At 43.1% G+C, this 23906-nt stretch overlaps 1 protein-coding gene across 1 annotated transcript; it reads left to right on the top strand.

Annotated features, from left to right (window-relative positions):
* Positions 1 to 756: 756 nt before the first annotated feature.
* LOC121293903 (voltage-dependent calcium channel gamma-1 subunit-like) lies at positions 757 to 19387 on the top strand. The gene is made up of 4 exons (XM_041217357.1): positions 757 to 997; positions 15342 to 15416; positions 17339 to 17476; positions 19028 to 19387. The coding sequence occupies exons 1-4, from the start codon at positions 757 to 759 to the stop codon at positions 19255 to 19257; spliced, it is 684 nt and encodes a 227-aa protein (XP_041073291.1). The 3' UTR covers positions 19258 to 19387.
* Positions 19388 to 23906: the final 4519 nt, after the last annotated feature.

Below are 23906 nucleotides of genomic sequence, written 5' to 3'. Positions count from 1 at the left end.
CAACCCCCCATTTCCCCCCCCCCCAAATCCACCCCCCCCCCCCCAAATCCCCCCCCCCCCCCCCCCCCCCAAATCCACCCCCCCCCCCCCCCCCCCCCCCCCCAATGCCATGGGCTGGGCGCCTATTAGGGTAGACCGTGTGGAATGGAGCAGAGAGAACAGGCTCCAGATTTACTCTCGCACCAAAGAGCGTGTTCTAAATATATCAGACAGGGTGGGACACTCCTGAAATCTGCCGCGGGAGACACTCTCCCCCCCAAATACAGATGAAATGTTTTTTGGTATCCTTTCGATAACTACCTGACCCACAGTAACTGGCTACCTTCAGGGATTTTTTAAAAATGTAAATTAATTGTGGAGTGTCTATATAAATAAACGGTTAGCTTCCAACGGAGGACTGCTCTTAATAGAAAGGAATTCAGTCGGCGGCCACAGCAGCCTCGAGTTGTAACACGAGGAGAGTCAAGAATATGCACGAGTAAAACTGCAACTTCAGTCTGGACTCTCTAATGTCACAATCTGAACAGCTCTCGCGGTGAGCGCGATGGTCCCAGAGGATTAAATTCAGGGGGACGTTAACACGTGTAGGTTCCTCACCGAGCCAACAGGAGCAACTGGAAAACTCAGCCCTGCCCAGCTCCCAGACCCGGGGTGGGGCCATTGCAAACTCTGAGAAGGACCAGAGGTTTGGGAGGGTGGGGGGGGGTTGGGGAGAGACGTACCAGGGGCAAAGTGTTCAGAGGTTTTAGCAGCGCAATGGACGAGGGAAAAGCGGGGAAGATTAAGTTCACCTTCTGCATGGTGGCGGTTGGTATTATCCTAATGGTTGTGGCGGTCAGCACCGATCACTGGGCAGTGCTCAGTCCCCGGCTCGGGAAGAGCAACACCACCTGTGAGGAGGCGCATTTTGGCCTTTGGAGACTCTGCACCAAAAGGAGCTTCGTCCTCACGGTGGGTCCGGACGGGAAGGGCTGTGGGACCACGGATTTCCTTGGAGGTAAGAGGCAGGTGAACTGTACCTTCCATAACTGAACTAAAGAGAAGCGAAGGGATTGGACAGGCGGACTTCAGTTTGTCCAATTTTGCATCACTGGCTAAAAAGAAAAAAAAATCAGAATTTTACTCCAAATAGCGGAGGTTATGAGCTTCATTTTGCCAAATGACTTGACCAGAAATCTCACTGAATAAGGGAGTTTCACAGCTACATAAACTGCTCATTTCCCTAGTGACAGGAGCGAGTGGACAGTGTGTTTCACACCTTCTCGATGTATCAGATCACTTGACTAAGAATCTCCACCACATACACCTTGATATTGCAATTAGCAACAAAGCCTTAATCTTCACACATCTGAAATGCACCCGGAGAGGGGCTGGGAGAGAAAGATGGGCGTCAGGAACCAACCTCCCGTCCAGCCAGCCCACCCTTGACCACTTCAAATGTAACTTATTCTCTGTTACAATCAATGAGGGACCTTTCAGAACCTACAAACGCATCCGAACCCCAAGTGACGGCCTCAGAAGCTGCTCAAACCCCCTCTCTCCCTTCAGAAAGTTGTTGGTTAATTGAAAAGCCCGGGACTGGGCGAGAGTTGTGTGTGGGCGAAAGTGTGCAAGTTGCTACTAGAAACCCGCTCTCAATCTTTACTGACAATATTCCCCGCGCTTTCAAAAGAAAATCTTAAATATGAATATTTGTGATAATTTTCAGACCCTGTTAATTAACCGGATTATATTTAACTTCAGCAAGCAGTCACTTCTGCTGTAATGACTAATTAAAAGATATATATACGGGATGGAAGAAACTATTTAGCTGAAGGCGCGCCTTGCGGGTTGGCGAACAGGTGTTGGTGTTAGATTACGCAGTTTTACCAGAGTTAAATATACCAGCTAAAGGCCAGTCTCTCTCTTCACTAATTTATATTGCGCTTCTGAAGGTATGAACTTCCCAACTTCACGAGAACATCAACTCCCTTGTACATCAAAGATCTGTCTAACTCAGCCTTGAACATATACAATGACCCAGCCTGAATTTCTCTCCCTGGAAGGGAATTCAAAAGACTAAACGACCCTCAAAAGAAATTCCTCCTCCTCTCCATTTTAAATGGGAGATTCCTTATTTTTAAAACTGTGCCTCCCAGTTCTAGATTTTCCCCACGAGGAGGAACAATGTCTTACATCTACCTTGTCAAGCCCCCTCATAACTTTATGTTTCAATAACATCACCTCTCATTATTCTAAACTCCAATGGGTACAGGCCCAACAAGCTCAACCTTTCCTCATAAGACAAACCCCTTAGTCCCAGGAATTAGCCCACTGAGTCTTCTCTGAACTGTTTCAAATGCAAGTAAATCCTTCCTTAAGTAAGGAGACCAAAATTGTAGCCAGTACTCTAGGTGCAGTCACACCAATGCCCTGTTCAGCTGTAGCAAGATTTCTCTATTTTTATATTCCATCCCCTTAGCAATAAAGGCCAACATGCTGAATTACTTGCTGTACCAACATATGCATTTTCCATTGAAATATATACAAGGACACCCAGATCCCTCTGTGCCACTTTCTGCAGTCTCTCTCCATTTAAATAATATTCTGATTTTCTATTCTTCCTGCCAAAATGGAAAACTCATTTTCCCACATTATACCCCATCTGCCAAATTTTTGCCTATTCCGTCTATATCGCCCTGCGGAATCTTTGTATCCTCCTTACAAATTGCTTTATTTATCTTTGTATTATTGATAAATTTGGCTACAATACAGTCAGTCCTTTCATATAAGACCATAAGACATAGGAGCAGAAATTAGGCCATTTGGCCCATCGAGTCTGCTCCGCCATTCAATCATGGCTGATAAGTTTCTCAACCCCATTCTCCCACCTTCTCCCCGTAACCTTTCATCCCCTTACCAATCAAGAACCTATCTATCTCGGTCTTAAATACACTCAATGACTTGGCCTCCACAGCCTTCTGTGGCAATGAATTCCATAGATTCACCACTCTCTGGCTAAAGAAGTTTCTCCTCATCTCTGTTCTAAAAGGTCTTCCCTTTACTCTGAGGCTGTGCCCTCAGGTCCTAGTCTCTCCTACTAATGGAAACATCTTCCCCACATCCACTCTATCCAGGCCTTTCAGTATTCTAAAAGTTTTAATCAGATTCCCCCTCATCCTTCTAAACTCCATCGAGTATAGACCCAGAGTCCTCAAACGTTCCTCATATGTTAAGCCTTTCATTCCTGGGATCGTTCTCGTGAACCTCCTCTGGACCCTCTCCAGGGCCAGAACATCCTTCCTGAGATACGGGGCCCAAAATTGCTCACAATATTCTAAATGTGGTCTGACCAGAGCCTTATAAAGCCTCAGCAGCACATCCTTGCTTTTATATTCTAGTCCTCTCAAAATAAATGCCAACATTGCATTTGCCTTCCTAACTACCGACTCAACCTGCAAGTTAACCTTAAGAAAATCCTGGACTAGGACTCCCAAGTCCCTTTGCACTCCAGATTTCTGAATTCTCTCCCCATTTAGAAAATAGTCTATGCCTCTATTCTTCCTACCAAAGTGCATGACCTCATACTTCCCCACGTTGTATTCCATCTGCCACTTCTTTGCCCATTCTCCTAACCTGTCCAAATCCTTCTGCAGCCTCCCCACCTCCTCAATACTACCTGTCCCTCTACCTATCTTTGTATCATCTGCAAACTTAGCCAGGATGCCCTCAGTTCCTTCATCTAGATCATTAATGTATAAAGTGAAAAGTTGTGGTCCCAACACTGACCCCTGCAGAACTCCACTAGTTACCGGCCGCCATCCTGAAAAGGACTCCCTTATCCCCACTCTCTGCCTCCTGCCAGACAGCCAATCTTCTATCCATGCTAGTACCTTGCCTCTAACACCATGGACTCTTATCTTACTGAGCAGCCTCCTGTGCGGCACCTTGTCAAAGGCTTTCTGGAAGTCCAAGTAGATAACATCCATTGGCTCTCCTTTGTCTAACCTACTCATTACCTCCTCAAAGAATTCTAACAGATTTGTCAGGCATGACCTCCCCTTGATGAAACCATGCTGACTTTGCCCTATTTTACCATGCGCTTCCAAGTATTTTGAAATCTCAAATGCAAGTCTTTCTTCACTTCAATATTCTAGTTGACAATGATAAAAATTAACTATCCTTCTTTGTTCTCCTCAACCCATTCACTCATCTTGAAATTTAGCTCCAACATTATCTGGCTGGGTGGAATTGCACTAGCCTGGTCCATTCTTATATATCCTGTCATAGACAGAAATAACCTGCAATGACTTGTCTTCTCACTCCTGCACTGTTGATGACAAGTAACATTTGTGCCACACAAGTGCCAGGCAATGGCCATCTTCAACAAGAGAGAATCCAACCATCCCGCCCCTTGATGTGCGATGGCATTACCATTGCTGAATCCTCCACTACCAACATCCTGGGGGTTACCATTGACGAGAAATTTAACTGGACTAGCCATATAAATACTGTGGCTACAAGAGCAGGTCAGAGGCTAGGAATCCTGCGGCAAGTAACTCACCTCCTGACTCCCCACAGGCGGTCCACCATCTAAAAGGTTCAAGTCTGGAGTGTGACGGAGTACTCTCCACTTGCCTGGATGAGTGTAGCTCCAACAACACTCAAGAAGCTCGACACCATCCAGGATAAAGCAGCCTGCTTGATTGGCACCCGATCCACCACCTTAAACATTCAGTCCCTCCACCACCAACGCACAGTAGCAGCAGTGTGTACCATCTACAAGATGCACTGCAGGAACTCACCAAGGCTCCTTAGACAGCACCTTCCAAACCCACAACCACTACCATCTAGAAGGACAAAGGGCAGCAGATGCATGGGAACACCACCAGCTTGAAGTTCCCCTCCAAGCCACTCACCATCCTGACTTGGAAATATATCGCTGTTCCTTCACTGTCACTGGGTCAAAATCCTGGAACTCCCTCCCTAACAGCACTGGGGGTGCACCTACACCATGGACTGCAACGGTTCAAGAAGACAGCACACCACCACCTTCTCAAGGGCAATTAGGCAGGGGCAATAAATGCTGGCCCAGCCAGTGACACCCACGTCCTGTAAATGAATAATAATAAAAAATCTTCCTAAAGTGTGGTGTCCAGAATTGGACACAATATTCCAGTTGAGGCTGAACCAATGTTTTATAAAGTTTCATCATAATTTCCTTGCTTTTGTAAACTGTATCTCTATTTATAAAGCCCAGGATCACATATACCTTTTTAACCACTTTCTCAAATTGCCTTCAATAATTATTTCACATATATCCCCAGGTCTCTCTATTCCTCCACCCCCTTTAGAATTGTCTTTATATTGACGTCCCGTTCTTCCAGCTCAATGTATCACTTCACACTTCTCTACATTAAATTTCATCTGTCACGTGTCCACCCATTCTACTAGCCCGTCTATGTCCTCTTGAATTCTATCACTATCCTCCTCACAATTCACAATAATTCCAAATTTTGTATCTTTAAGCTTTAAAATTGTGCCCTGTACACCCAAGTCCAAGTCAATAATAATTTTTTTTTCTTTGTTTTCAAATACCTCCATGGCCTCACCCTTCCCTATCTCTGTAACCTCCTGCAACCACACAACCACCTGCCCCACCTCGAGCATCCCTGATTTTAATAACTGCACCATTGGCAATGGTGCTTGTGATCCCCTGGATCCCGAGCTCTGGAATTCCCTCCCTAAAACTTGCCACTTCTCTAACTCTCTTTCCTCTTTTAAGACACTCCTGAAATCTTAGGTCTTTGATCGAGCTTTTAGTCTTCTGACCTAATATCTCCTCCTGTGGTTCAGTGTTATAACATTCTGGCAAAACATCGGGGACCTTTTGTTATGTTAAAGTTGATATAAAAATGCAAGTTTTGTTGTTTCTTGTCTTTTAGTAACACTCCAGTATCCATTAATTGCTTTATAACATCACCAAAGGGCTAAAATGGAACGGATAATGGATCCAATAGTTTAATTGGATTTTAGACTGGCCTTTTAGATTAACCTGGGTAGTTTATTAGACTGAATAAGTTTACATCCTGGGGATATATGGGAAAAGCTACACCAATAGCAAGACCCACTCCAGAGTCGTGTTATTTCTGAAAGCTTTTTTTCCCCGCCATCTACCTAAAGCCGTCATGTCTGCTGGAATCTGCTTTTCTGACAAGTAATCATTGAAACCTTTCATTTCATAATCATCCCCAATTACCATCAGAATTATATCCCAGTTTCCCTGAGTGTTTACACAATGAATAATTTGCAAAGCTCCATCATCTTCTCCCTCAAGAACTGGCCAGAGTTCATGGTCACCAGTGGAATTGCTCAGTATGGTTCAGTCCCAAAGCTCTGCTCTCCCCACATCATCCACTAGCTGCACACCGTGTCAACCTTTTGGCAAGCCTGTCACATGGATTTGTAAAAATGGAGTCCACGAGTTGTTTGTGGGATGTTTTAGTCTGGTTGTTTGTTATTTCAGTGCTGTGGAATTATCCACGCAATGTCCCATTTCATTTGCATCTTAACAAAAGGCACTTGCCTGGAAAAGTTAGAAGGATTAAAACCACTTTAACTACTCTCTCCTCCCCACCCCCCCTGTGCCAAAATCCCCCTCTGGACCCCCCCAACTACCCTCCCAACCACCCCACTATTCCCCCACCCCTCAACTACCCCTCCACACCCTGTCTATCCTCCCAAACCCCACTCTCCGACTAGCTCCCCGACTACCCTCCCCAGTCCCCAACTACCCTCCCAACCTTCTCCTTACACCTCCAGCTGGTCACCTGTTTCCCCAACCCATCCTATTCCCTCACAATCCATTCTAACCTCCATCCTGCCCACTTGCCTTCTCCCCAACTTCTCAAAATGGATGGGAATTTTAAAAAATACTTACCTGCTTCACGGCAGCTAGTGCCATAAAAAGGGGGCACAGCTTCACTTCCCTGACCCTGCTGCCCTAGAGTGAAGGCCTCGGGAACCCACTGCACTGCACGTTTCCCACCCAGCCTAAGTTGGAAAGTCAAGTGAGAAATGTGCAGCTCGAGACTAAGGTTAAGCAAGGAGCAGAGTGGCAATCTAACGGTGATGGCCACCCCTCGGAAGTTCTGGCCCATAAATCATTACAGCACAGGAGGAGGCCATTCAGCCCATCGAATATACACTGGCTCTCTGTAGGGCAATCCAGTCAATCCCACTCCCCAACCCTGCTCTATTCTGGTATCCCTGCAGGTTTATTTCCCTCAAAAGCCCATGCAATTTCCTTTTGAAGTCATTCATCATCATCACTTCTACCAGCCTTGAAGGCAGCGAGTTCCAGGAATATCATCGCAGTTTGCAGAAGTTCAATAAATGCTCTCCTTGCCAGTGACACGCATATCCCATGAAAGAACTCAGAACACAACCATGTTCTTTCCTCCATTTTGTTTCAGTCTTATTTAGTTCTATTAAAAATATACTTTAAAATAGCTGAGCAACCTGAATGTAGTCTGAACTTCTGTGTTTAAAGACAGACAAAAGCACAAAGGGTGAATGAACATCAGGAACACCCACATTCACACACTACCTCCAGCGCAGAATCCAATTTTAGTACTCCAGCTCAGTACTGACGGAGTGCTGCACCATCTGAGCTGCTGACTTTCAGATGAAATGTTAAACTGAGGCTGTCTCAGGTGGATCCCATCTCTCATCTCAGCGTTTGAAGGTGTGGAACTCCTTTCCAAATAGCACTGTGGGAGTACCTACATCACAGGCTGCAGTGGTTCAAGAAGGTAGCTCACCACCATCTTCTTGAGGGCAATTAGGGATGGGCAGCAACGCCCACATCCTGTGAAAGAATAAATTTTAAAAGCTACACGTATGCATGAGCACACAGCAATCTGGAAGATATCTGTAGCCTGTATACAAGTTGTTCCCTAGAAGATGCCACATCTTCATGGCTACACAAAAATGTAAAACTCCATCAGGCATACCTAAAAATGGGGCGTCAACCTGGTGAAGCTATAACACAGGACTACTTGCATGCCAAACAGCATAAGCAGCAAGTGATAGACAGGGCTAAGTGATCCCACAACCAACGGGTCAGATCTAAGCTCCGCAGTCCTGCCACATCCAGTCCTGAATGATGGTGGACAATTAAACAACTCACTGGAGGAGGCTCCACAAATATCCCCATCCTCAATGATGGAGGAGCCCAACACATCAGGGCAAAAGCATTCACAACAATCTTCAACCAGAAGTGCCAAGTGGATGAACCATCTCGGTCTCCTCTGGAGGTCCCCAGCATCACAGATGCCAGTTTTCAGCCAATTCAATTCACTCCACATGATGACAAGAAGTGGCTGAAGGCACTGGATACTGCAAAGGTTATGGGCCTTGACAATATTCCAGCAATAGTACTGAAGACTTGTGCCCCAGAACTTGCCACGCCCCTAGTCAAGCTGTTCCAGTACAGCTACCACACTGGCATCGACCCAGCTATGTGGAAAATTGCCCAGGTATGTCCTGTACATAAAAAGCAGGACAAATCCAACCTGGCCAATTACACCACATCGGTCTACTCTCCATCATCAGTAAAGTAATGAAAGGGGCCATCAACAGTGGAATCAAATGGCACTTGCTTAGAAATAACCTGTTCACTGATGCCCAATTTGGGTTCCACCAGGGTCATTCAGCTGCTGACCTCATTACAGTCTTGGTTCAAACATGGATAAAAGAGCTGAACTCCAAAGGTGAGGCAAGAGTGACTGCTCTTGACATCAAGACTGCATTTGACCGAGTGTGGCATCAAGGAGCCCTAGCAAAACTGGAGTCAATGGGAATCAGGGGGAAAACTCTCTGCTGGTTGGAGTCATACCTAGCACAAAGGAAGATGGTTGTGGTTGTTGGAGGTCAGTCATCTCAGCTCCAGGACATCACTGCAGGAGTTCCTCAGGGTAGTGTCCTTGACCCAACCATCTTCAATGACTGCTTCATCAATGACCTTCCTTCATAAGGTCAGAAGTGGGGATGTTCACTGATGATTGCACGATTTTCAGCACTATTCATGACTCCTCAGATACTGAAGCAGCCCATATCCAAATCCAGCAAGACCTGGACAATATCCAGGCTTAGACTGACAAGTGGCAAGTAACATGCGTGCCACACAAGTGTCAGGCAATGACCATCTCCAACAAGAGAGAATCTAACCATCATCCCTTGACATTCAATGGCATTACCATCACAGAATCCCCCACTGTCAACATCCTGGGGGTTACCATTGACCAGAAACTGAACTGGACTAGCTATATAAATACTGTGGCTACAAAAGCAGATCAGAGGCTAGGAATCATGCGACGGTTAACACACCTCCTGACTCCCCAAAGCCTGTCCACCATTACAAGGCACAAGTCAGGAGTGTGATGGAATACTCCCCACTTCCCTGGATGAGTGCAGCTCCCACAACACTCAAGAAACTTGATACCATCCAGGACAAAGCAGCCTGCTTGATTAGCACCACATTCACAAACATTCACTCACTCCACCACCAATGCACAGTAGCAGCAGTGTGTACCATCTACAAAATACACTGCAGGAATTCACTAAGGCTTCTTCGACAGCACCTTCTAAACCCACGACCACTATCATCTAGAAGGACAAAAGGCAGATAGATGTGAACACCACCACCTGGAAGTTCTCCTCCAAGTCACTCACCATCCTCACTTGGAAATATAATCACTGTTCCTTCAGTGTCACTGGGTGAAAATCCTGGAACTCCCTCTCTAACAGCACTGTGGGTGTACCTACACCACATGGATTGCAACGGTTCAAGAAGGCAGCTCATCATTACCTTCTCAAGGGCAATTAGGGATGGGCAATAAATGCTGGCCCAGCCAGCGATGCCCACATCCCATGAATGATTAAAAATAAACACACATTGAAATAAACAGATCTTGTGTGTCAAAGAAAATTCAGAGGGAATGTTGTTGGACATCGCTGTTGTGACTGCCACATTTCCTACATAACACTTTAAAAATACATCATTGGCTGTTAAGTGCTAAGAAGGACCCTGAAGTCTTTTGCAAAATGTCTTTGATTTTGTGTACTTAAATTGCAGGGTTTTACGCTGAGTGTCAATACACCTTAGAGGCTGTACGCTTGCTGGCTATGTATTTGGAAGAGGGATGAGATCTCCCACTTTCAATGTGCACATTTAACTTTGAGTCTATAGCAAAGCAGCATAACTGATGGACACCTAAGCAGGCCAAATGTCATTGAAATGACTCATCCAAGAATGCGCAGCAGTTATTTACAACTGGAAATTTTAAATGCCTTCCTTGCTATAAATACACATTGTGTTACGTTACAAACAATAACCTACAATGACAAATTACGGAGAGCTGTATAATTCTTCAGAAGTTTGATCTGATTTTCAATTTGAATGTTGCACTTCTGGTTCCACTCCATGAGAGACTGACATTCGGTCAACCTGATAACTGGTGATTAACTAATCTGAATCTTACCAATTATTTTATAATTCCCCTTCCACAGGACAGACAAGAAGCCAGGAGGTCATTGAGATGTGCAAAAACTGTACACTGCAGGCTTTTGCAAAATCATTTAAGTTGGTCATAGGTTTTCATCTTGGAGATTCCAGTGCCTGAGAGGGTCTGAGTCATCCTGATCCTGTCTGATTGGAGTTGGGCACACCATGTGATGTTATTAGACTATCTTGAGAATTCCATCACTCCATAAGTGTTAACCATGGCTCGGCTGGTAGCACTCTCACCTCCGAGTAAGAAAGATGTGAGTTTGGTCTCACTCCAGAAACATTAGCACATGACTCTAGCTTGACAAATAGTCACTTCGTAGTACAGACTTGAGTATTGCAGAAAAAAAAGATATGCTGTTGATGCTTTTTGTTTTGGCACTCATCAGTACAGACACAAGAATACAAAATTTCAAAGGGAACAACAATTTATACTGCTTGAGAAAAGCGGGATGAGCATGGGGGACAAGAGCTCCCTAGCGCATTTATCATGACAATGTCGTGACCAATCAGAGTCGATTGCCAACCAATCTCATGCAGTATAAATTGTTGTTCCCTTTGAAATTTGGCATTCTTGCATCTGTCCAATGAGTGCAAAATGGAAAATTTTTTACAATATGTCTCTTTTCTCAGCAATAATCTCAGTTTACTTTCCAGTGCGGTATTGAGGGGGCCCTGCACTGTTGGAGATGTTGTCCTGAGGATGAGATGTGAAAGCAAGACCCCATCTGCCTTCTCAAGATAGCCTAATAACATCACATAGTATGCCCAACTCCAGTCAAACAGGATTAGGATGACTCACAGACCCTTTAAAGCACAGGAATCTCCAAGAAGAAAACCTATGACCTAACTAAATAATCCCATGGCATTATTTGGAATAACAGCAGGGGAGTTGTCCCCAGAATCCTTAATCCCTCAACAAACATCACTAAAACAGATTATCTGGTAATTATTTCATGGCTGTTTGTGGGAGGTTGCTGTGCGCAACCGGCTGTAGCATTTCTTGCATTCTAACAGTGACTACACTTCAAAAATACTTAACTGGCTGCAAGGTACTTTGGGCCACCCTGAGGTCATTAAAAACATGATGTAAATGCAAATTGTTTCATCATTGTTTTGTTATTTGCTAACTCAGTTCCTATTGTTTGTGTGCCTGCTGGGGTGAGAGATTAAACCCAGGGCATGAAACCCTTCCCCATTCACATTCTCGGGCTCAGCATTCAGTACTTAGAGGTTTGGTGAAGCACAGTCAAGAGTGGAGTGAAGCTCTGTCTACACTGCCAGAGCAATGTGCATCAGCCCCAGTCAGAAAAGAGTAACTCCTACTGAACTAATATAGCATTCTCCCCGTGATCTCACATCAGCTGGGTATCTGAGAGATCTGTCAATGCCAAGGGACAAATTCTATCCTATAGGTCTGTATGTATTAGGAGCTGAATGGAGATTCCCCAAATTCATTTCACATTGGATTTAACATATAAAAGACACTTCTATCCTTTAAATCCAGACTAACACATAAATCTTACTGTCATGTTAATCTATTATATATTTAATCTGGTACTAACACATAAATCTTACTGTCATGTTAATCTATTACATATTTAATCTGGTACATGTGTGTAGAGTTTAATTGATAAGTACAGTAGCTGTCTTTACTGTAACTGCTGCTTTGATAGGTACTCAGTGTCGAAGATGTCGTGGGATATGTAGTCGCTGCTATTTTCTAACAAGAGGAGATCACCCAGTGACTGTGCAAGCAGATAAATAGGTTCCCACAACTCATTCAAAAAAATTCCCTGTATTTCTCCCTCTGCTTTTCTCTGGTGCTCAAAATAATTATTAAAACCAAATAAAAATCCAAAACTTAAAGTGTTTTGCAATAACTTGATTGTATTCATTCACTCAGTTGTCTTGTATGTTTTTAATGGCTTCCTTAAGGTTTTTTCTTGAAGGTTTCAACCTTTTCCAAATGTTTGGGCTTGGTAGTATTGCCTCGAGCTGTGACTCTGTGAGCTGTATTTAGATTGTGCAGTCTAAATATGTGCAGTGTGCTTACAGTGTGAGGATGCATCAGTAATATAGTCTCCTCCACTGATGAGGTCTTTTTCTTCAGTTTCCATGCCTTTCCGATCAGTGGCATTTATTAAATAATTTAGAAAAGAAAGAGGTCAAATTTCAGAAACATGATTAAGGTAAAACTTGACGAGTGTTTTTTTTAAAAAGAGGCTATATGTGTGTAAAAGAAAAAGAGAAATAGGAGCAGAATTAGGCCAAACAGCCCCTCGAGCCTGTTCTGCCATTCAATAAGATCATGGCTGATCCTCTACATCAACTCCACTTTCCTGCCCTGTCCCCATGTCCCATGATTCCCTTAGTATCCAAAAATCTACTGACCTCAGTCTTCAATATACTCAACAACTGAGAATTCAGAGTCCTCTGGAGTAGAGAATTACAAAGATTCACAACCCTCAGTGAAGAAATTCATCCTCATCTCAGTCCTATAAAGCTGATCCCTTATACTAAGACAATGACCCCCCTATCCTAGGCTTTCCAACCATATTTGCACCTATCCTGTAAAGCTCCCTAAGAATTTTATAGGTTTTACTGAGTTAAGCTCTGATTACATGCTTAGTGTTCTATAAAGTGCATTAAGCTGAGAAAGAGAGAGAGAGAGACTCAGAAATGCTAAAACCAGAGAGATGGGGAGTAAATGACAAAGTGAGAGGAGTCTTTTTCATGTAGAGAGAGAGTTCATGCTATTGTTTCAAGAAATGGTAAAATTTTCAACAAACTGGTCAAATTTTGCAGCTAATGAATGTCTACATGAACAGAATCAAAATGTTGTGGGTGCTCCAAAACTTTTAAGTATTTTACAATAACTTGATTGTATTCAGTCACTGTTGTCTCTTGTGTCTTTAATGACTTGCTTAAGGTTTTCACTTGAAGATTACAATCTTTTCCAAAATGTCTGGCATGGTAATTTTGCCTCGAGCTGTGACTCTGAGTGCTGCATTTAGATTATGAAGTCTAAATACGTGTGAATCTCTCCTTTGCCTCCTCCCATCACTGGCCTCCTGTCTAAATTCACCTGCCCCACCCCCCCTTAAACAGTGTAAATTTCATCACATTTTTACTTCTCTTTAGCTCTGAAGAGGAGTCATACGGACTTGAAATGTTAACTCTGTCTTTCTCTCCACAGATGCTGTTAGACTTGTTGAATTTTTCCAGCACTTTTATGTTTTGGTTTCAGATTTCCAGCATCCACAGTATTTTGCTTTTATATAAATATGTGCAGTCTGCTTACTGCATGGAAATCTGAAATAAAAACAAAAAATGCTGAAATAATCAACAGGCCAGGCAGAGTTAATAGTTCAAGTCAATGACGTTCTTCAGAACAGACAGAAAAGGTCAATGACAATTGCTTACACCAATGAGTCAGATCCTAATTGCTAATACCTCTAAAAGAGAGAAGCGGTGATGAATGGAGAGAAATGCTGCACCTTTCATCATTCTAATTCAGTTTATTCTAAAATCTTGACATTCAGATTTTAAAAGTAAGATTGGGGATTGAGATGATGGAGGGTGAATGCTGAGGTGACTCACAGCAAATTAAGGGGGCGGGGGGGGCGGAGATTATAGCTGTTGGATGGATAGAACAAGAAAAAAGGGATAGTGTAAAATTTGGAGATGGTGAGAAGGAGAAGATAATGGGAAGTTGAACAGGTAGGAGATACAATAGAAAAGAAGAGGTTGGGGGGTATAAATGATTGAAGGTAATAGGATGCCCAGTGCCTGTCATGACATGTTACACCACACCTATAACACACCACACAACAAGCTGCACCATACTGTACCACAACATATCATACTATAATACACCACACTGCAGCATACCACTATACTACACCACACCATTCTCTCAAAAAGGAATCTAACCACTATCCTTGACATTCAATTGCATTACCATCACTGACTACCTCACCATCAACATCCTGTGGATTACCATTGACCAGAAACTGAACTGGACCAGCCATACAAATGAGTTGAGTGACTAGTTAATCTGATTTTGGTTATGGTGTCTGAGGCAAGAATGTTGGCCAGGGTTCCAGGAGAGAACTCTGCTCTTCGACTAGTGCCCTTGAATCTATAACATCTACCCGAGCAGACATCAGAAGAACAGCACTTGTAACACTGTAGGCTTCCCTCAGTGCCTCACTGGAGTATGACAAGATTATGAGTTAAAACTCCTGGCACCAGGATCTGACTCACAACCTTGTGAGTCAGAAGCAAAGGCTACACTGACAGATCACTCTTGTCTTTGAGTGAACTCTGCAAATAATATTTTTTAGAGCATCTAACCTCTTCAAAAAAAGAGTTAAATAAATATCTAATTAAGAAGTGGGATTGCAGGTTAAGGATAGACTTGGATAATTAAATGCCTTGGAAGATTATGAATCCTCAATGGGATATGCATGAATCATCCATTTGGAAAGTAATTGTATAGAGTCGAAGACATGATTTGCGAGATTGAATTAATATCCTAGAGTTTAATTTGAATATTTGCATGAATCAGGGCAACACAATGTAGAACTTTTGCCTTGAAGGTTTAACTAGTATTTGGGAACTGCCTCAGATGTTTGGGTAGATTCCATGGCAGAGGGACACTGTACATTACCTTTAGAGGGAGTGAACTTGAAAGGTCAGACTATGCTTGTTCCAAACAAACTGGCCCATAAGGATGTCCCAGCTCCCACTTCACTTTGCTCATTTCTGTTATTTCACTTTTGTTCAGAATATAACTGCACGTATTTCAAGCACTTCACATCAGGAGAGAATGCAGAAATGTTCCAAATTACCACTCAGAAGGGTAAGTGACTGAGAGTTATTGGATCATTGTTAGATGTGGGATAAACTCGACCAATTATCTATCCATCATGTACCTTTACTCTGAAGATTACCCAATGCTATAATAAAAGCGTAATGAGCAAAATGTATCATTTTTAAATGCAACTATATAACCAATGCAGGGGTGATGGAAATTAAAGCTGTTAGATGGAAAGGCCATCCAATGTTCTGTAACCTAATTCCCCCATTTATTCCCCTTCTTACCCTCAAGGTAGTGACTCTTTTCAGGGTATGACTCCACAGGCACTGTAGAAACATTACTGAAGTCACCAATCTTCAAGGACTGTGCCATCGTGAGGAGCATTACAGTTAAACAAGATCCTCAGCTCACTTCACATCCAGGTGCACTTTCCAAGCAGAAGTCTCTGGACAGCAGGAGCCTTTACTAGAGTTGCCAACCCTCCAGGATTGGCCTGGAGTCTCCAGGAATTGAAGATCAATCTCCAGGACCCTGCTGTGTGCAACCCTGGAGAAAGATCATCAGGACGTTGAAAAAGATAGGCTTTTTAAAATAATTTCTTTGAACATTTCTCTTACTAGAGATAAAAGTATTGAAAATGGGGGGGAAATGCTATTGGCTGACATCAAGCATCATCCAATTGGGTAATGAGTCTTTTTGCTTCCAATTGGTGTAGGAAGGCAGCGTGTCACAAGGATGGATGTGTTGGCCGACTAATGGCTGGAGCATGGGGGGCAAGTCACGTGATGAAACCTCCAGGAATACATCTAATCACAGTTGGGAACCCTAACCTTTTACCCTACATTAGCCCAGAACAGTCAGGACTTTTCCAGCACAGAATGCCACAGTCTGGCTGAGATCGGGTAGCCCAGAACAGACTAAAGATCAAACCTGAGGCTGTTCTGGTCTTTACTAAGTATCGGATTGAGTATTTAATGTATGGTAAATTTTCATTAGAATGATGTTTTCATAAAATCGTTGAAAATAAAAACCAATCCTGATACTTAAAACTATGGGCAAGCATCAAAATACTTGTGGTCATAGAATCAAATAATGATACAGCACAGGAGGCCATTTGGCTCATCGTGACTATGCTGACCAAACTGGTAACCCGCCCCTTTTAAAAATATTTCATTAAAACAGAACTTGACAAAAAATATCACCCTTCTGCCAGAATGCATCTTTGAAGAGTATCAAACAATTAGTGTTGTAAATTGTAATAAAACCCACTTTGTATTTGCAAGGGAAATCCCAAAGTTTAAACTTTTGAGTATACTATGATTAATCCATGAGAGTGAGAGGGAGTTGAGCTGACATTCACATATGAAGCGATTCAGGAACACAAACCTTGGCAGATTTTTTTCCCCCCATTGCAGGGCCCGGAGCATCAACTGAAAGCGACTAACTCAGCCAACAATCGGATTTAAACTCAGGCCCTTCCGGTCTCCATGGCTCAGCGCTATCCTGGGCAGGGCTTTTGAACACTAAGTCACCGAGATTAGTATTATGTGGACTCACCTACGGAGGAAGCACCACTTACTCCGTCGAAAACTGAATGGTACCACATCTGTTTCTCAGGCCAAAAAGCGGGCACCCAAGGAGTCAATCTGGGTGGGCGGGCTTGTGTGTGCTCCTGCTACATGAGGCATCCAGAGGGGTGGCATGAAACAGTTGGCAGATCATTTTCTTATTCAAATAGAAGGCCAAGTGCTTGGTTGAGGCTCCCTATGGGCTGCCCTGAACACTGCTGGCAATCTACAAACTTCCGATTTTGCAAACTGTTGCTACATGCTGCCCTTTTTATGTATTAATTGATATCCCAGGATTTCTCGGAGAGTATAACACAGCGGGTTAGCAGCGAGTGAATCAGTAACCACATTACTGCTCAAATAATGTTTTTCCTGTACCTGTTACTCTTTCACCAGAATACAGTATATCAGCAGCAGCCATCGCCATTATCAGCATAGCATTCATGGTGCTTGGTACGGTCTGTGTACTGCTTTCCTTCAATAAAAGACTGGATTACTTCCTGAAACCGGCTGGCATGTTCTTCATCTTCTCGGGTAGGTCTATTGAACTGTGGCCGGAGACTTAACAGCCGTACTACCTTCAGCCCAGAGTGTAGGACCTTCTTACATTTATTTTGATTAAAGCCCGTTTTTCATTGAGATAATACTTGGGCAAATTGGTGAGAATACCTCAACAAAATATTCTTCATATTTCATGGGTGTGCTGAATTGAGATAGATGGGGTGAAAAAAAATCCACAGGAACCATTCAGAATATCTTCACTAATGGCCCAAATTTTTCGGGAGGGAAAAAAGGACCGTTGCTGCATTTGCACATTAATTGGCCATTAAACTCGCCTGATATAGTGTGGTGATTGGCAGTGCGAGCACTCTTTTAATGACAGGATAATTCTTAATGATTGCCAGTCAACCTCTTTTGCCCAGAAAGTGAACAATTAAAAGCATAGTCTCATTTTTTCAGATAGAGAATAAGTGTTGGAGATTTTAAGGCTATCAAATTACTTTTTTCCTTACCTTTTATCTTTTATTTCCCTTAATTCAATCTTTTGCTCCCTTTATTTTTCTGTTTTGATACTTTACTCTCCTCCTTAATCAATACTTAATTTATTTCTCAATCCTTTAATCTCATTGCCCTGATATCCTCATCACGCTGCAGCTCGCGCTTCTAGCAACTTTGTGGTAATTTATTTTCAAATCTAAATGTGCACGAACAAATCTAATAGGGTGTACCACAAGATGGACTACTCTAGCACAATCTGGGCCACTACTTTTAATTCCCTCCTCGCCTGCACGTGTTGACTCAGAGGGATGCTGTTCATCAGTCACCAGTGGCAATATTTCATGGTCATGGCTCACTTGTTATTACACCTAATCTCTGAGCCATTCAGCAAGTTTATTTAAATCGTTTTAATTACTTACCTGGTGTTGGTTATAAATTAAACACAAGATAAGGAGCCATGCGATCAATGTATCCCACAGCTGATGCCTAGACATAACTCAGTCCTAAGACTTCACTGTCCACTATTATTTGTGGAAGGTATAATCAGTTTAATAAACTTGGGGTAAGGCAGCACCAATTCGGACCTCAGACTGGATAAAAATTTCTGGCTCCCTTAAAATAAGTGGAATGGGTCTGGGAAGTGGGAAACCCTTTGTCACTGAGGTACCAGCGAAGCACTGGATGGAAGGGTAAAACAAACCCCTCCTTCGTGCCTGTGGCTGCATTACTGCATACAACATAAATCATCCACTTGGTCAAGTTGTGTGATCAGCCCCTGATTTTTGTGGGTTTATTGGGAGATTAAGGTAAAACACTCCGTATGTTATTTAAGGTCGGAAGTGATTTCCGACTTGCGGCTATGAAACGATTGGAAACTACACTGCAGGAGAATTTCCTGGGTGCTGTCAGGTTTCTGCCTGCAAGGTCCATCAGACAGCACAATCCACCCACTCCGTGCCCGAGGAGCTAACCTGGATAAATGTTGAACGAAGCATGAATGTGTGCTTCCGAACGTGAAAACGTTGTGCATTACGCCCGCAGTTAGTGCTGACAGCTCCTGACTCATTGCACCTGACTTTGTTACAGGGCTCTGCATCATTATTTCAGTGGAGGTCATGCGACAATCAGTGAAACGGATGGTTGACAGCGAAGAGACCATTTGGATCCAGCACCACTACTCCTGGTCCTTCGCGTGCGCCAGCTCCGCCTTTGTCATCCTCTTCATCGGGGGCATTGCTCTGCTTTTGATCTCTTTGCCACGCATGCCCCAAAACCCATGGGAGACCTGTATGGATGCACCACCAGAGCAACAGTGAGGGGAGGATGAGAGGACAAATTTATCACAGCAAGGCATTCAGTTTGTAATAACGATTTTACGGACAGGGATATTATGGGTGGTGAATTTTGGAAAGCATTGTGATGGTGCTCAAAGAGAGGCTCATCAGAGAATCCTACCTTAAATTACAAAGATGTTTGATTTTACACCCTTCGCCATTTTTAAAAAAAAAACTTTTTACTATCTGTTCTCAGTCCGTTAAAAGATAACAGACAACTGGAAATCGGAAACAAAAGTTTAAGAATGCTGAAATAAAAAAAAAGTGCTGGAAATACCCAGCAGGTCTGGCCGCATCTGTGGAGGGAGAAAAACAGAGTTAACGTTTCGAGTCTAAGACGACTTCAGAACGGCAGAAGAGTCATCATAGACTCGAAACGTTAACTCTATGATGACTCTTCTGCCGTTCCGAAGTCATCGTGGGCTCGAAACGTTAATTCTGTTTCTCTCACTCCACTGAGGCTGCCAGACCGGCTGAGTGTTTCCAGCACTTTCTGTTTTCATTAGATTTCCAGCAATATTTTTGTTTTTAGAACATTCGGGATTTTGATTGGAGACAGAGAGAAAGAGGTTAACAAGCTGCCCTGACCATTAACCTTTCATTCTCTTTTCAGTTGCCTGCTGTGCATTTTCTATTTTATTTATTAGTTCTTCAGCAGCAGAGTGTGAATAAATACACACAGTTAATAGTGAGTCATCGATGGGGTTATGACTCTAACTGTACTGATTATAGCTTTGCTGTCTCACAGTCGACCTGGTGGCTGTATCACCGACATTGTTTTCAGCACTCACTGCTATGAGGCTCTCTCTTTGAATATTAATTGTTTGATTCACAACAGTGGGAAAAAAAGGGGCCACAATAGCAGATCTCATTATTGTAGATGATTGCGAGTGTGCTGTATCCTCACCGCAGCTGCAACATCAAAGCCTTAAAACAGCCAGCTTTAAAGGTTAAGAAATTCAGATCCGCACAACATCTCACGTGGCATTAAGTCCAACAGTCACTTATCTCTCCAGCTTCCCGAGAAATCTGATTCTTAAACAGTTTGTTGCAAGTCTTTTTTGAATGTAGGACAAATATCAATGTGTTTATAACAGTTTTTACTGTGAAACGTGTCAAAATATATTCCAGATGCAAAACATGGTTTAATCCATTTACAAAAAAAATGCAATTTAACAAGCGTACTCAACCTCACTGTCAAACCCCGAGCCTGCTCAATGTGTGACACTGGTATTTTTGATGTTTTTAATCCATTCATTCAGGGAGAATTGCTTCAATAATTCAAAATATAGCCTAAAAAGAATAATCAGAAAAAAACAAATAAAATCTTGGATCTGTAGCTTAACCACCAGGAAAAGAACATTTTAGCACTGGACTATTTTATAATACGCCACTTTTACACATTAGTTTGGTAGATGGGATTGGGGTGCTTTCTGCAGGTACAATGCATTGAGGTTTCACAGTTATTTGAGCATGTATTTGCATACTAACATGGCAGCCCTTTAATTATTAACATGCACGCATTCAGACAAACTTCTTCCGTAAAGAAATGAGGCCGAAGCCTCTGTTGGGGGAGGATCGAGTTTTCCCTGAAATCGGCTGCTGTGATTTCCTTTTGCTGCGTCTTTACCCCCCGGGAGTCAGGGGCATCGGCGATTGCGGAGAGCGGCTCTCGAGGTTGCTCTTGTCCAGATCATCGAGCCGAGCATAGACCGTCCTGGCCTCTTGATCTCACCCTTCTCATCGTTTGTGCAGAGTCGTTTCTGACACTTCTCCTCATTACAGCCTATGTGGTCTGAAATGTGCAGAGGCCATATTGCTCGTTAAAGTGAGTCTCTTGAACATTGTGCACTGAACTGATTAGTGTTCTTTCTACCGAGACAGGTATATGGAGTAGAGGTACAGATCACTCCTAATTTAATTGGATTGACGAAGCAGGCCCGAGGATCTAAATGGTTTATTCTGGTTCTGGTCTGCACTGAAAGCATCACTTAAGCCCAAGTGATCAAATTTTTAAAAGGCATGCGGTGATGGTAACGACAGCAAAGTTCTTATTTTGGTTTGATGCTTTGTCAAATGCACATTAGCTAGACTGAGTTTTTCCCCCAGATACATCTGTGTCTAATCGTTAAACTAAGATATAAACTATTTTCGTTAGCTGGATGTTCCACAGGTGCGGATGAAAAATGTTCATGTTTAAAAGTCTCCAAAGCAAATGACTGAAAAATCACACAGGTAGAGTTTACAGTAGTTCATTGCTCTCTACCTCACTCCACAGAGACACAACCCACTCATCTAAACTGGCAGCTCCAAGGTTTAGGAATACTTAAATTTGGCTTGGGGACTGCTGGAGCTTAACCCGCTTAAACGCGACAGCCGAACAGCTATTTCCTCTTCTTGTCCAGCCAAGATCACGAGTCCCATTAAGGCATTGGTTGTAGGAGAAAGAAATGTAGATTAAAGGAAGGGGGAACACAGCTGGGCAAACTGAGGCAAAAATAAAAATGCCGGAAATACTCAGGAGGTCAGGCAGCTTCTACGAAGAGAGAAACAGTGTTAATGATTCGGGCTGATCAACTTGTATTTGAGTATTGCCAGCAGTTTCTGTTTTGATCTTGGATTTCCACTATCCACAAGATTTTGCTTTTGGACAAATGGAAAGTTTCCTTTGTTTAAATTGACTTAATGGCTAGTTCTTTTTCATATGGAGGGAGCACTTCTCACCCAAGATACTTGTAAAAAGTTCAGTTAAATTATTACCCGCTTTGTTTAGTCATGAGAAATTACCAGATAAGAAAAAATATTCTAATTCAGTAAGGGAATGTTTCGTGATTCACTCAAAGACAATTGCTGCATCGAGAGTTTTAAAATGAAAACCGCTTAGCTGAGGATCAGTTTGTCTATGCCACGCGTCTTTAGAAATTTAGAAAAAAATATTCTAAATTTACTCTCCTTTTTCCCTGAATTTGCATCCTGCTGGGGTGCGGCTGCACAGGTAGCAAGTCCTCTAGCACTTTGCCCAATTGTCTTGTTCTTCATGCGAATCTCTAGACTGGGAAATGTTGGCAGGCTAAATGGCAATGGGGTATCACAGTCACACTTAGAGATGCACTTCCCAATAGGACTCACAGGATAGAGTTCAAGAGTAGGAAGCCTTCTCGATTGTTCCCCCACCTAAGTCTAAGCATTGAGGCTAAATATGGCCTCCGAATGCCATCCCAGCTGCACAGATTTGGGATTGAACCTAAACAGAATTACTTGGAAAAACTCAGCAGATCTGGCAGCATCGGCGGAGAAGAAAAGAGTTGACGTTTCGAGTCCTCATGATCCTTCAGCAGAACTGGATTGAACCTTGTTCATTTGTTCCAAGATCAGATGGCCCAGTTTGTCACCGTCACCGCCAAAAGCCACCTTTGTGCAATTAGTCACACGAAACTAGAATCATTTTTGAATATATTATGATCATTAAAGCAATGTAAAATGCATTGCTATTGTGTAGCACCAATATTCCAACTAATACAATTTAAGTACGTGGTGGCAGGTTGCATGGCAACAGCCAGTAACTTAAACCCAGTGCCTGTTATAATAATTTGTTTAACTATTGTATTTGTTTAACTATTGTATTGTACCATAATGGTCAAGGGATGAACTTAGCACTTACCATTCTTAAACTGACCTTGTCTTAATTTTAATGGTTTAATTTTATCTTACTTCCACTAGACTTGTAAAACTGTCATTTAGAAAAAGAACTGACATTTCTTTACCGAAATGCTGGCACCTCTTGAATTAAAAATGTAAATAGTTGAACAAAATTTGTAAAAGAAGCAATGACTCATCTGTATGACCTTCATTTTGAGAACTTAATCTAGTTGCACAACTTCCCGACCCCTCCACAATCTACTTCATGAATAGTGGTAAAAAAACGTTAGCGAGGTGAACAGAGACCCAGGAGTCTTGAGGATAGTAGCCCTTGACGAGTATTCTGAAGTTACCCGAGTTAAACATTAATTCGCAAGACTCTGCTGCCGGCAACCCAGGAGAAAAATAAGGCGGCATTATTTTTAATTAGTTTCGGAGGATTATAGAAAAGGCTTTTATATCCTGATTTGGGGGGTGGGGTGGTTGAAAGTCACGTGATGAAACTTCCAGCCAGCATGAGCCATATTCGTGGTCGTCTTTTGACTTATGCAGTGGGAGTTGCCGCCAGTGAAGGGGTCTGGAGCATAGATGTAGCGAGCTGCTCACCTTAAATGGAGGCCCCAGTAAAGTTCCCCAGCTCCAAGGCCAGCATCATAGTGGGCTGAGGTGAAAACGGAGATCCATGAAGGGCGAGGAAGCGGTAATTGAAGAGGAGGAAGAGACGCACAAGGGTACAGAGACCCACTATAATCTGGCAGAGTCCAGGGGTCTACCCTGACCACAACAACTTGGGCACTTCCCATGAAGTGCTGTTTGCCCGGGGGGGGGGGGGGGTTACTGAGCAGAATGCCCAAAAAGTGTCAACTCGGACGGGTTCCCTGTTGCTGCCCACAGAAACATAGGTGAGAATATGGCTGCCCGGCAAGTTCCCCAAAATTTCAACCACGTTTCATCTCCTCCCCACCCGCAGTGGAAAGGATTTAAATGGGTCT

This window comes from Carcharodon carcharias, chromosome 22, assembly GCF_017639515.1.
Source record: "Carcharodon carcharias isolate sCarCar2 chromosome 22, sCarCar2.pri, whole genome shotgun sequence".
NCBI classification, from domain to species: Eukaryota; Metazoa; Chordata; class Chondrichthyes; order Lamniformes; family Lamnidae; genus Carcharodon; species Carcharodon carcharias.
The sequence above is the reverse complement of the archived record's forward strand: the minus strand, read 5'-3'. Positions and strand labels throughout refer to the sequence as shown.

Coding starts and splice junctions, on each gene's coding strand:
- LOC121293903 (XM_041217357.1), top strand. CDS start 757: ATGGACGAGGGAAAAGCGGGGAAGATTAAGTTCACCTTCTGCATGGTG. Junction 998..15,341: donor GACCACGGATTTCCTTGGAG/GTAAGAGGCAGG, acceptor ACTTTTGTTCAG/AATATAACTGCACGTATTTC. Junction 15,417..17,338: donor CCAAATTACCACTCAGAAGG/GTAAGTGACTGA, acceptor CTCTTTCACCAG/AATACAGTATATCAGCAGCA.